General features: G+C 43.7%; 1 protein-coding gene across 6 annotated transcripts; it reads right to left on the bottom strand.

Moving 5' to 3' along the window:
- Nucleotides 1–8,749: 8,749 nt before the first annotated feature.
- LOC121781940 lies at nucleotides 8,750–12,065 on the bottom strand. 6 transcript variants are annotated; one of them, XM_042179645.1, is made up of 8 exons: nucleotides 11,503–12,065; nucleotides 10,995–11,303; nucleotides 10,809–10,887; nucleotides 10,603–10,711; nucleotides 9,504–9,582; nucleotides 9,255–9,341; nucleotides 9,058–9,138; nucleotides 8,750–8,873 (listed from the first exon to the last, which is right to left on the bottom strand). In XM_042179645.1, exons 2-8 carry the CDS (start codon nucleotides 11,106–11,108, stop codon nucleotides 8,793–8,795), a joined length of 630 nt encoding a protein of 209 aa, XP_042035579.1. In that variant the 5' UTR covers nucleotides 11,109–11,303; nucleotides 11,503–12,065; the 3' UTR covers nucleotides 8,750–8,792. The 6 variants fall into 6 exon arrangements, with proteins under 6 accessions (XP_042035579.1, XP_042035580.1, XP_042035583.1 ...); XM_042179646.1 differs by having other exon boundaries at nucleotides 10,995–11,293; XM_042179649.1 differs by having other exon boundaries at nucleotides 11,553–12,065.
- Nucleotides 12,066–12,323: the final 258 nt, after the last annotated feature.

Below are 12,323 nucleotides of genomic sequence, written 5' to 3'. Positions count from 1 at the left end.
TTCCCAGCCGGGAAGGACTAAGTTCGTCTCTTAAAAGCAGAACGCAGAGGCGTCAATGAGAGGAGCCTATGCATCAAAGGCTGAAGAAGGAGGAAGTTAATCACGTTTTCAGATGCAGATCCGTCCCGGCCATTTCTCCTCATCAGACGCGATTGTCTTCAGCGGAGTGGCCAAACATCTGATCCACAGAGTGTTTTTGTTACAGGAGCGTCGGTTTAGCATTCCTTTTAAAAGAATGTTTTGATATAACTAGGAAGTGGATCCCCAGCGGCTCAGTCCGGCCCCACTTCCTCTGAAAAGTTTCGCCCAGGAAGACACCCGCCCTGAAGGTACCTTCAGCCTTCCGATTACGGTGGGAAGAGCGCCTACTAGCTCCAGTACGATGATCGAGTTTTTTTGTGGTAAAAGCTCGGTCCCCGTATAACATCATCCTGGGAAGAGACTGGCTCAACACAGTTCGGCCATTTGCTCTACTTATCACCTCACAATCAAGATCCCCACTAAAGGAGGGATTGCAGTCATCCGAGGTGATCAAAAGAGAGCAAAAGAATGTTTGCAGATTGCGCTTAAAAGTGCCGAGCAATCAGATCGGCACCATCAAGCATAGCAATCACAGCAGCCGGAGTCAGAGGCAGGCGAAATGACCGAAGTACACCGGAGCCGAACTCGATGACAGTTCAGTTATACGAAGATGATCCATCCAGAACGGTCAAGATCGGTTTCGCGGGAACACACTCTGCTCCGGGAAAAGACCATCCAGCTCCTCAAAGAGTACAAAGATGTCTTTGCGTGGTCTCCGTTGGACATGACCGAGTGTCTTCCGAGGTAATTACACATCGGTTAAATATTGATCCTTCAGTCCGGCCTATAAAACAGAAGCAAAGACTCTTTGCGGCAGAAAGAAATCAAGTCATCCATGACGAAGTCCGCCAATTACTGAAAGCGGATGTATTATTCGAAGTAAAATATCTTCTTGGTGGCCAATCCTGTGATGATCAAGAAAAAGAAGGAGGATGGCGGATGTGCATAGATTTTACCGATCTAAATAAGCACTGTCCTAAAGATTGCTACCCCTTCCGAACATAGATAAAAAAGTAGAAGCTTTGATAGGCTTCGAAATTTTCTGTTTTCTTGATTTGTATAAAGGATACCACCAAGTTTTAATGGATGAGAATGATGCTTCAAAAACGGCTTTCATTACTGACTTCGGCATTTTTGCTTATAAAAAGATGCCATTCGTTTAAAGAATGCCGGAGCCACATATCAAAGGATGGTAGACAAGCTATTTCGGCACCTGATCGGAAAAGAGGTTGAAGTCTATGTTGACGACATAGTTGTTAAAAGTAGAAGCACTTCGGATTACGAAGACAATCTCAAATCAACTCTCGACGTGCTCAAAAAAGCCAACCTCAAACTCAATCCCAAAATGTACCTTTTTGGTAGATTCGGGAAAGTTTCTGGGTTGTTGGGTTTCAAAGGACGGACTCAAGGCAAATCCCCTAAAGGTTCAAGTTGTTCAGAACATGGCAATGCCGAAGTCCATACATGATGTGCAAAGGCTAACTGGATGTCTAGCCGCACTGAATAGATTCCTTTCCCAAGCAGCCGAAAAGCAACTGCCGTTCTTCAATGTTTTGAAGAAGGCACCAAAGTTTGAGTGGGGAGCCGAACAGAAAAAGGCTTTTGACGAACTCAAAAGTTATTTAGCCGAACTCCCTATTCTCTCTGCTCCAACAGATGCCGAAGTGATATTCTTATATTTAGCGGCATCAGATCAAACCATTAGCGCGGTACTTGTAGCGGATCAAACCATTAGATGCAGAAGAAGGCCTAAAGCAGCGTCCTATCTACTTTACAAGCCGAGCATTAAGAGGTCCCGAAACAAGGTATCAACCTCTGGAAAAAATTGCTCTGGCATTAGTAAATGCAGCAAGGAGACTGCGGCCATATTTCTATGCTCACAAGGTATGCGTCTTAACCGATCTTCCACTTCGGCAAGTTTTGACTAAGCCTGAAGCATCAGGCAGAATTGCCAAGTGGGCCATAGAGTTGGGAGAACATTCAATAGAATATCTACCTCGGAAAGCCATCAAGGGACAAGCCTTGGCAGATTTTCTGGTAGAGGGCAAAGTTCGATCAAGCAATCCCTATTATTGCCAAACGAAAAGCCCTACCAATGATGAACCAACACAGCCCCAGGAACCCGAAGTAGAGCCGCCGGACTGTTGGATTGGATTCGTAGATGGAGCTTCGAATAGACGGGAAGTGGAGCTGGTATTCTACTTATCGCTCCCCGACGGACACGAGGGTAACTTATTCACTTCGGTTCTTATTCCCAACCACTAATAACGAAGCCGAATACGAAGCCCTTCTTGCGGACTTCGGTTAGCGCAAAGTCTATTTATCAAATCTCTCAAAATCCATTGTGATTCACAAGTCATAGTGAATCACATGTTGGGGTACAAGTGAAGCCCGAGATGAAAGGATGAAAAAAATACTTGGACAAAGCGCAAAGCATTAGCCGAAGTTTCTCTTATTTTCGGATAATCCGCATTCCCAGAGCGGAAAATGGCCCGAAGCAGATACTTTAAGCAAGTTGGCCTCATATCCGAGCTCAAAAGTGGAGGAATTACCGCACAGAAGCATTGATGATGCTGAGGGTACTTTCAGTAACCAGCTCGCCGAACTGGATGACGCCAATATCAAAGTATCTAGATCAAGGACAACTGCCCGAGGATAAGAGAGAAGCTCGGAAAATCACATGCCGAGCACTTCGGTATGAACTTCATGAAGGAGTCCTATATAGAAAGTCCTACCTTCAACCGTTATTGCGATGTGTAGGACCAGAAGAGACGGACTACATCCTTAGAGAAGTTCATGAAGGATCGTGCGGCAGCCACATCGGAGCTAGAGCTTTAGCTAAAAAAGTTCTGAGATGGGGATATTATTGGCCAACTATGGTACAAGAAGCAGTACAGCTCGTTAAGAAATGTACGAAGTGCCAAATCCATGCAAATATCCCAAGGATGCCGCAGACCGATCTATGTGCTATGCAAACGCCTTTTATGCAATGGGGCATAGACATAGTAGGACCACTACCACAAGCTCCTCGGCAAATGAAATTCTTGATCGTTGCCGTGGACTACTTCACAAAGTGGGTGGAGGCTGAACCATTAGCTACGATAACGAGCTCGAAGGCATTGGATTTTGTTTGGAAGAACATAGTTTGCCGATTTGGCATACCCCATATCCTCATTTCGGATAATGGGACTCAGTTCACCGACAAGACATTCAAGAATTGGTGCCAAGAGTTGAATATTCAACAGCGGTTCACTTCGGTCTCTCACCCACAAGCAAACGGACAAACGGAAGTAACGAACCGTATTTTGGTGAAAGGATTAAAAGCTCGGTTAGAACAAGCCAAAGGACAATGGGTAGAAAATCTTCCTCAAGTCCTATGGTCTTACCGAACTACACCAAAAACCTCCAACGGAGAAACTCCGTACAGTCTAGTGTACGGCACTGAAGCCGTAATTCCGGTTGAGATCGGCATACCCAGCCCCCGAACACTCAATTTCTCAACAGAACTGAATGATGACGGACTGAGAGCCGAACTAGATCTTGCCGAAGAAAGAAGAGAACTGGCCTGCATAAAAGCAGCCAAGTACAAGGAGCAAGTAACCCGGTATTATAACCAAAGGGTGAAAAAGCTGCAGTTTCAAGTGGGAGATCTCGTATTGAGAAACAATGAAGTAAGCCGAGCAGAAAAGCTGGGCAAACTTGAACCCACATGGGAAGGTCCGTATCGGGTGTCAGAAGTCCTGGGAAAAGGGTCTTATAAATTGACTCACATGTCAGGAGAACAAGTACCCCCGAACATGGCATATTTCCAACCTCAAGAAGTTCCATTTGTAAGAGACAAGGTCCGGTCAGTCTTGTATCTAGTTCGGTCCTAGGGATATGTGCTTTCATGTTTCTATTTGTCCTTTATGCTGGTCGTTTCATAAAAGTTTAAAATCTTTTTCGTCTTTTTTATTTGTCTTTATGTGCGTTTAGTCTCTGTGTGCGTTTTGTCTCTTATAAATATTACTGAGGTATATTGATCTTTAAAGGCTGATCCCCTTTTTAGATCATGTATTAAAGACAATTGTGAGTCCAAGCTTCTAAGGAAGATACAAGACCACAATTCAGCTTAAGAAACAAGCAGTTCGTCTGAAACGGACTGCAATAAGCCGAAAACCACTTCGGTCAACCAGGGAAAGTCCAATCCAAGCGATAAAACTCGCCAAATTAGGACACAAAAGGAAAGTCCAATCCAAGCGATAAAACTCGCCAAATTAGGACACAAAGGGAAAGTCCAATCCAAGCGATAAAACTCGCCAAATTAGGACACAAAAGGAAAGTTCAATCCAAGCGATAAAACTCGCCAAATTAGGACACAAAGGGAAAGTCCAATCCAAGCGATAAAACTCGCCAAATAAGGACACAAACTAAGTCCGGTCAAAGAAGAGTTTTCCTCATAAGACCGAAGACGAGTCCGGTCAAAGAAGAGTTTTCTTCATAAGACTGAGGACAAGTCCGGTCAAAGAAGAGTTTTCTTCATAAGACCGAGGACGAGTCCGGTCAAAGAAGAGTTTACTTCATAAGACCAAGGGCGAGTCCGGTCAAAGAAGAATTTACTTCATAAGACCGAAGACGAGTCCGGTCAAAGAAGAGTTTTCTTCATAAGACCGAAGACGAGTCCGGTCAAAGAAGAGTTTTCTTCATAAGACTGAGGACGAGTCCGGCCAAAGAAGAGTTTTCTTCATAAGACCGCGGACGAGTACAATAAATGAAATAAAAAATCGCTGAACTGTAAATACGCAGTGATAGAAGCGAAATGAAAAAATTTCATTTATTAAGTCTTGTTCGGCATACATTTTCGCTGCCCTACGAGAAGGCGTTACACCATTACAAAGGACTATTCTACTGTCCACGGTCGCTAAAGTTGAGCCACCTATCCAAAAAATCCTCATGATGCTGAGTTCGGGTGTTCCGAACAGTTGAAGAATAAGTAGGTCGACGAGATGCTCTGATCGACCTACCGCCCCTTCCCTGAGTCCGGGAAGTTCTAGCACCTCGGCGGCGAAGAGTCTCTTCACGAAGCATCCGCTGATCTTGCTCACTCATAATCACAACTCCTCTACGAACTTCAGGGCGTTCTCGTCTTGACGTTTCCGGTTCATCCTGAGTCCGTTGTTGGCTTGGAGTAGAATCTTGAGCAAGTGGATTAGAGGTTTGAGTTGGAGTGAGAGCATCTGTTGGCGGGAAACGCCTAAGGAATCTCTCGATTGACGGACGCCGGGAAAGAATGATGTCGTACCGAGAAGCCAAGCGCCGCAATGACTTCACAACTTGTTGGCAAGCCGAGCTCTCCAGCGCATTGTTCTTCCGGAGTACATGAAGCTCCTCCCACAGTTCATCAACTTGATTCTGAACTTCAGATATGGTCATTCCCCCGCGCCCGCAGATGAAATCCTCATATGCAGTCCTCTCAGCGATGACAGTGTTCAGCTCGGCATCCAGATCTTTCTTTATGGACTTTAAGTCCTTATTGTTGGACTCCAGCTCCACTAACCGAGCCAAGAGTTCGTCATACTTCACCTGGTCATCTATGGCTTTTTTCTCAGCTTCGTTTAAAGCCGAAGAGTATAGCCGCTTCCAGTGAAGTACCTCCAGCTCCTTAGAGTTAAGAATACAAAGCAGCTATGTCAGTTCGGCATTTCAGTTTACCGAGCAGGCAGTAAACCACAACAGGAGTAAAAGAGATTACGAAAAGCTATAAAGAAGAATTTTTTCATTCACAAGAAAAAATTTTTTTACACAAGGAGGGCTTCAAGGCCATTTTACAAGGAGAGAAAGAAACTAAACTAAGAGAAGGGAGACGAAATCATACTCCGCCAGTTTCGTCTCCAGCTCCTCTGTGGGTTTCAGCCTCCTTCTCCTTGTCTACTTCGGCTTCAGCCTCGGCCTCCCTACTCCCTCCAGCCTGCTCGGTGCCCCCATCGCCGACCTGCTGCACCTCCTGCTCGGCATGCCCGTCGCCGGCCTGCTGATCCGTCTGCTCGGTCTCCTTGCCGGCCTCGTTTTCCTGCCCACCCTCTTCGTTAAAGATTGAAGCGGGTGAAACAGGTCCCAAGGAGGCAAAGATGGCCTCCATGTTCTCGTCCCGGTCAGCGCGGGCAGTTACGGACTCTTTCAGCAGAGAGCAGGACCGAGGAAGAAGCAAGCTCCTCAAGGAGCGGCAGACTCTGGAGACGAGCTGAAATCTCTCGGCCATACAGCGGCAGGACGACTTCGGGTCCCTGCTCAGCGTTATCGGTCATCAATTTCAGCAGATCACCGATAAAGGCCGAAAATTGATTGCTCAAAAAGAGTTTCTCCGTGAAAACACGGAGAGCCTCCCCCTGAGCAACCACGGCGGCAGCCTCCCTCTGTTTAGATTGCTCTCTCTGGATGATGAGCTGGTTTTTGGCACGCTGAGCTTCATCCTGAGCCGAGATCCTAGCGGCCCTTGCCTTCTCAAAGTCTGCCCGAGCCTGTTCGGCCTGGTGACGAGCAGCCGCCAACTTCCTCTGCATCTCAGCATAATCGTTGGACGCTTTGGAGAGTTCAACGGCGACGAGCTTGGAGAGCATATTGTTCCTCTGAAAATGGAAAAAGGAAAAAGTCAACAGAGGGGCCACAAAAAATATAGGAAAAAAGCAAGGCCAGAAAATCAAGAAGAGAATTCACCTCTACAAAGTCCGTTGGCCATGCAAAAGGCTCACAGACATGTTCCGAAGGGGCCGCCAAGACAATGTCTTTCTCCGGCGCTCTTGGGGGTTTCTGAATCTTCCCCTTCCCCTTTGCCGAAGTCGACTCCGGCTTTTTTTGGATCCGAAGAAGAGGTCTTCTGCCTTTTCGGATTCTTCTCGGCATCAGACGCCGAGCCGGTGGCTTTCTGTCTCTCCGGCTCATTAGATTCGGAGGATTTGCGACCGAGCTTGTTTAGCATGTTCACTGCCAAAAAGCAAGAAAACAAGGTTAGTCTTCGTCGTTAAAGCAGTAAAGCATAAAAAAGAAATCCTCACCCTCAGTCTCTTCGTCCGAAGACGAGGAATCGAACACGAAGTCACCCTTGACGAGCTCAGATTCCGAATACTGTTTCCTAATCATGGGAATCTTATTGAGCTCGCCCTCGAGCTCGTCCAACGGTTCTACCCGAGGATGAGGAATTACGGACTTCGGCCCTCTCCAGGGAAAGCCCGGAGCCGCTGTCCTATTGTAAAAAAAGAAACGATTTTGCCACTTCGGCCATTTGGTTTTACAGAATGCTCTGAAGGGCTGTAAAGGGATCAAGTAAAACCAGGATCCCTTTCTCTTAAACTGAAAGAAATTAAGGATTGCCCTCAGAGACAGATCCTTTTCTAGTCTACGCAGCTCGGCAGCAAAGGCCGATAAGTGCCTCCAAGAATTTGGAGTCACCTGACCTAAAGGAAGTTGAAAAAAATCAAGAAGCTCTACAAAGGCAGGGGGAAGAGGGAAACGAAGCCCGCATTCTAAGCAGGCTTCGTAAACGGTGGCATAACCCTCCGGCGCGAGTTAGCCCTATGAATGTCGTCGGGAATCACCACTAACCCCCCAGGTAGAAAATATTTTCCGTGTAAGGATATCACAGTATCCTTACTCAAAATGCTCAGGAAAATATTCTACCGTCTTCTCCCCGGACTTCTTCCGGCCAGAAGACCCCTTACCCCCCTTCCTACCGCTACCTGATTCAGAAACAGATTCAGAAGAAGAAGACATGATTCTTACTCTCTGATGGTCGAAAGTCTGAAGAAAGTCTTGAAGAAGCGGAAGAAAATTTTTCGAAAAAGGGAGAGAATACAGAAGAAATAATCGCAAAAGTGTTTCCAATGATGAAGAAAGGAAATATTTATCGGATTCGCAAAGGCATTTCAAATCCGTCGCGCCGTTTCAAATCCCACTTTTTCTGGATTCAACGGCCGGATTTACTGTCACATTTAATGCAGACACGCGCATGGCACGTCCCCTGACGTCAGCCTCCCCCTTACATTTATCCAAAATGCCGAAGTGATTCACTTCGCTTTTCGGGGGGGGTGGTGATGGGGTACGAACTAAACAACTAAACCCTAGTTGCGAGCCCAATAACAGTGACGGCCCATCAGCCCAAAACCCAAGAAAGAGTATCAGTTCGGCACAACCAAAGAGTTCGGTCACAGCCTATAGCTCGGTAAAAGCCGACCAATCGAGCTCAACTCTCAGATCGGCACAACCAAAGAGTTCGGTCACAGCCCATAGCTCGGTAAAAGCCGACCAATCGAGCTCAACTCTCAGATCGGCAAAAGCTGATCGGCAAAGTTCAGCAGTTCGGTCTCAGCAGTTCGGTCTCAGTATTCGACCGAACAAGGAGATAGTGGACCCATGCAGGATCTCCACGACCTCCACTACACCCACGATCTATTTAGTGGTATTAAGCAGTTATCAACCCCACTACCAGGGCTGCAAACCACGATCTTAGTTCGAATGTATAAATAGAACATAGATCAGATAGACGAGGGTTAAGCTCTCTAGATCCTGAATCTTATAGCGAATCAGTATTGTAATCTGTAAGCGAGACCAAGCAATACAAATTTGCCCTCTCTTCTTCCCGTGGACGTAGATTTACCTCAGTAAATCGAACCACGTAATTTCCCGTGTTGTGATCATTTATTACTTGCATTTATTCCCATCAAAAATTCGCCACATCATCAGTCCCCTTCATAGAAAGAGGAGAAAACAATTTGCCAATTGTTCTTCTCACCCAAATTTTCATGGTCTTCTGATACTACCTGATAAATGATATCAAGAGAAACATTAGTGTTTAATGAACTTTAAGAGTAATGGATAAAGAGATATTGAGAATGCCCAATTAGAAATTAATCCAGCAGCACAAAATCACTGGTTCAATGTGGATAATGATTACTGGATAGGTGTCTATAGGGAATTAGAAAGTCGATGAAGAGGGCACATTACATTAGCTGTTTTTTGTCTTCTACGGTTGACACACTTTCTCAAATGTGTGCCCTTATTTGCAGTATCTTGTCTTGGTATAACCTGTACAAGAAAAAGAAAAAATAATTACAAATGAGTGAGGGTGAATGCATAGTATGCCATGAAGAATGAATGATCTGTAGCATATGCCACATATGAAACCAATAGCAACGACTCACGTCAGAACCTTCCAAGGGTACAATTTGACACTCCCCAAAATTGGTGCTCTTGTAGTAATTATATAACACTTCAGATATATTCACAACCTTCAGAGACCAAAACAGGAGAAAACTAAAATCAGTCAACATTTTATAGAATCTAATCTTAGTTTCATTGCATGAGCTTCAGAAAATAAGATTATAGAGTTAAGGATCCCTCAAATCATGCTGATTAAGAGATTGCAAATTGAAGCTTCACTATATACATACCTCTATCCACTCCGGAGAACAATGTGGACGGCGGTAAAGCTTCACATGCCCGCTGGTGGTGCAAAGAGCAAGCAAACAACTGCCTCATTTATTTGGGGGTAGGGAGAGGGTGATTAGCTCTATGGATGCAGTTATGATGTTACAAGCACAAAATTACTCAAAGCTGAAAAAGTTCATATTAGTACCCAGCAGTGTTGTTAGGGTCGAGGGTCGCACCGGGTCGATAAGCTGAAAATTCGGGTCGCGGGTCGACGAGTCGACTGGGTCGAGAGACCCACTAATCTAGGCTAATTTTTTTGCCTTTTAATATTAAATCAAATAAATATATTACTCTAATGTTTATAATATATCAAATAATATAAATGTAGATGTAATTCATGTGAATAGAGATAAAGTGGAAAATAGAAATTATTTAAATATCAAAACAATTCATAAGTCATAAGTATAACACAAAATAAATAATTGAAACCATTGTCTGAAAATGTCAAAAGAAAAAAGTTATGAAATGTGTGTCATTTTGTATATATGTAGTATTAACTTATAATAAAATAGGAGTGGAATGTGAAATCTATTTTAAAAATTAGTAAAAAATAAATGAATATGTATTAGTAGTAATTTATTCGTAAAATAATATACTCATTTTCCACCATTAAATTATACTCCGTGTTTGGATTGACAATATATTCATTTAAATATATTGGATTTAATTTAACTAATCAAAAATTTGGTAAAATAATATTTATTGCTCCCTAAAAAAGTGAGATAAACTATGTCAATTTTTAATATTTTCCTAATCCCACTAAACAAATGAATAGTGACAAACGATAGAACTCTATTCCCAAGGTTATGACTCATAATTACTCTCCTCTCTCCTCTCTCTTCTCCATCATCTTCCTTCACCAATCTCTGTAAATTAAAGCGCAACAACGCTGTAGACGAAACGCTCGACCCACCGGAAACGCTCGACCCCGCCGACCCAACCGACCCAGCGCGACCCATGCATCTCGATCAACCCACCCATGTTGGGGCGGTGATGGTCTCGACCCGGGCGACCCGGGCGACCCGAGCGACCCGAACGCCAAATTGACAACACTGGTACCCAGCATCTTTGGCGAGACCTGCAGGAGACCAAGAAATCAACCGAACACAAGGACGAGTTTCCCTTGATAAATGATATAGAAGCAAGCACCCATTTAGCAAATCCGCACCTATGTTCAAATCAACAAAAAAGGCTGAGACAACTAGAAACACAATCCATCCTACATCTATCAATATGATTAGGCTAAGCTTAATTACAAAGCATACCTCCGCCATCAACATCAGTGGGAAAGCGCTTGCTAGATGGAACGGTAATCACACCTCGAACTTTAGGAGTATGAGGATTCTAAACAAAAAAAAACAATGCAATTGCTCAACTATTAACCAACCAACTGAACTATGCAACAGCAAATTCAAACAGCAGCACATAAGTTGGAAAGTACACAAATTTACCAGAATTATAACAGCTGCGCCACACGCCACCGCCACCAAATTCTCTTCCGACCAGACGACGGCCTTGGGGTAAACAGTCCGCAATGCGACGACGGCGGATTGGAAGCAGGACATAGCACATCAGAAAATTGAATAATCGTTCTTCTTTTTCGGTTAAACTGAACATTCGATTCGCTGCTCGCAATAAATATGTAAGCTTCGCAATGGCGGCAAAAAAAAAAAATAAGAAAAGAACTGATTTTGACTTTCTCTCTTTGCTGTGGTGCCGAGCCGAGTCGATTTCTGCTACTGCGAGTAGTCTGCAGCAACCTACAACATAATTAGCTTTAATTTACAATAAATTAAATTAAATAAATACTAATATTGATTAATTGAATAAATGGAAACTTTAAACCTTGAATCGGTAAGGAAATAATGAGATACGGTTGAAGATATTGATGCTTAAAAGTAGGGCACATAGCAACAATATTCATAAATAAACTGTTCAATTTCTACTCCTAATTCTAACCTAATGGCCGAATCCTAATCAAACGCGAAAAAAATTTCCATCGCCAACACCTGATTTTTACTCTATAAATATTGCAATCGACAGAATTTTGGGAGAAGCTGCGATTGACAGAATTTTGGGAGAAGCTGCGATTGACAGAATTTTGGGAGAAGCTGCAATTGACAGAATTTCGATATAACTTCATTGACAGAAATTTGAGAGCGATAAAGCCATGGAAGTATCACCGAAAAAAAGCTCGTTTTCAACAGGTAATCCGGAGCCGTGGATGTGGTTTTGCAGTCCAGCGGATGCAGTGGTGATTAAGCAGCTCCGCGCTTATTTTGGCAATTTCAATTCTCGGCCGTCTTCTTCTACTCTGGCGCCGATGAAGCGGGAGCCATGGATGTGGTTTTGCAGTCCTGCGGATGCAATTCTGACGAAGCAGCTCCGCCGTTGCTTCAGTTCTCCGCCATCGTCGTCTGCTTCTACTGCCGAAAACGATGGGAAATCACTTCATTGACGTACCGAGTGTTCTTCAATTTTGTTTTATTTCTTCTGATACAATACTGTCAATGGCGGATCCCGAAATTAAAAATCATGGGGTCAAACGAGAAAATAAATATAATAGTATTTAAATATATGTGTTTAATAAAAATACATTACAAATGAAATATATCCATCTTATATTAAACGTGATAACTGATATATAATATTCATATCAAACTATCAATAGAAACTATCCCACAATTTTCTTGTCGTTGTGGTTATTATTCAACATTAGCTAAAACAACTAACAGAACCTCAAGATCTTTTTGAGAAAATTTAATCCATTAATATAGAAA

Source organism: Salvia splendens, chromosome 20 (genome assembly GCF_004379255.2).
Source record: "Salvia splendens isolate huo1 chromosome 20, SspV2, whole genome shotgun sequence".
Taxonomy (NCBI): Eukaryota; Viridiplantae; Streptophyta; class Magnoliopsida; order Lamiales; family Lamiaceae; genus Salvia; species Salvia splendens.
This window is presented reverse-complemented; position numbering and strand designations above follow the sequence as displayed.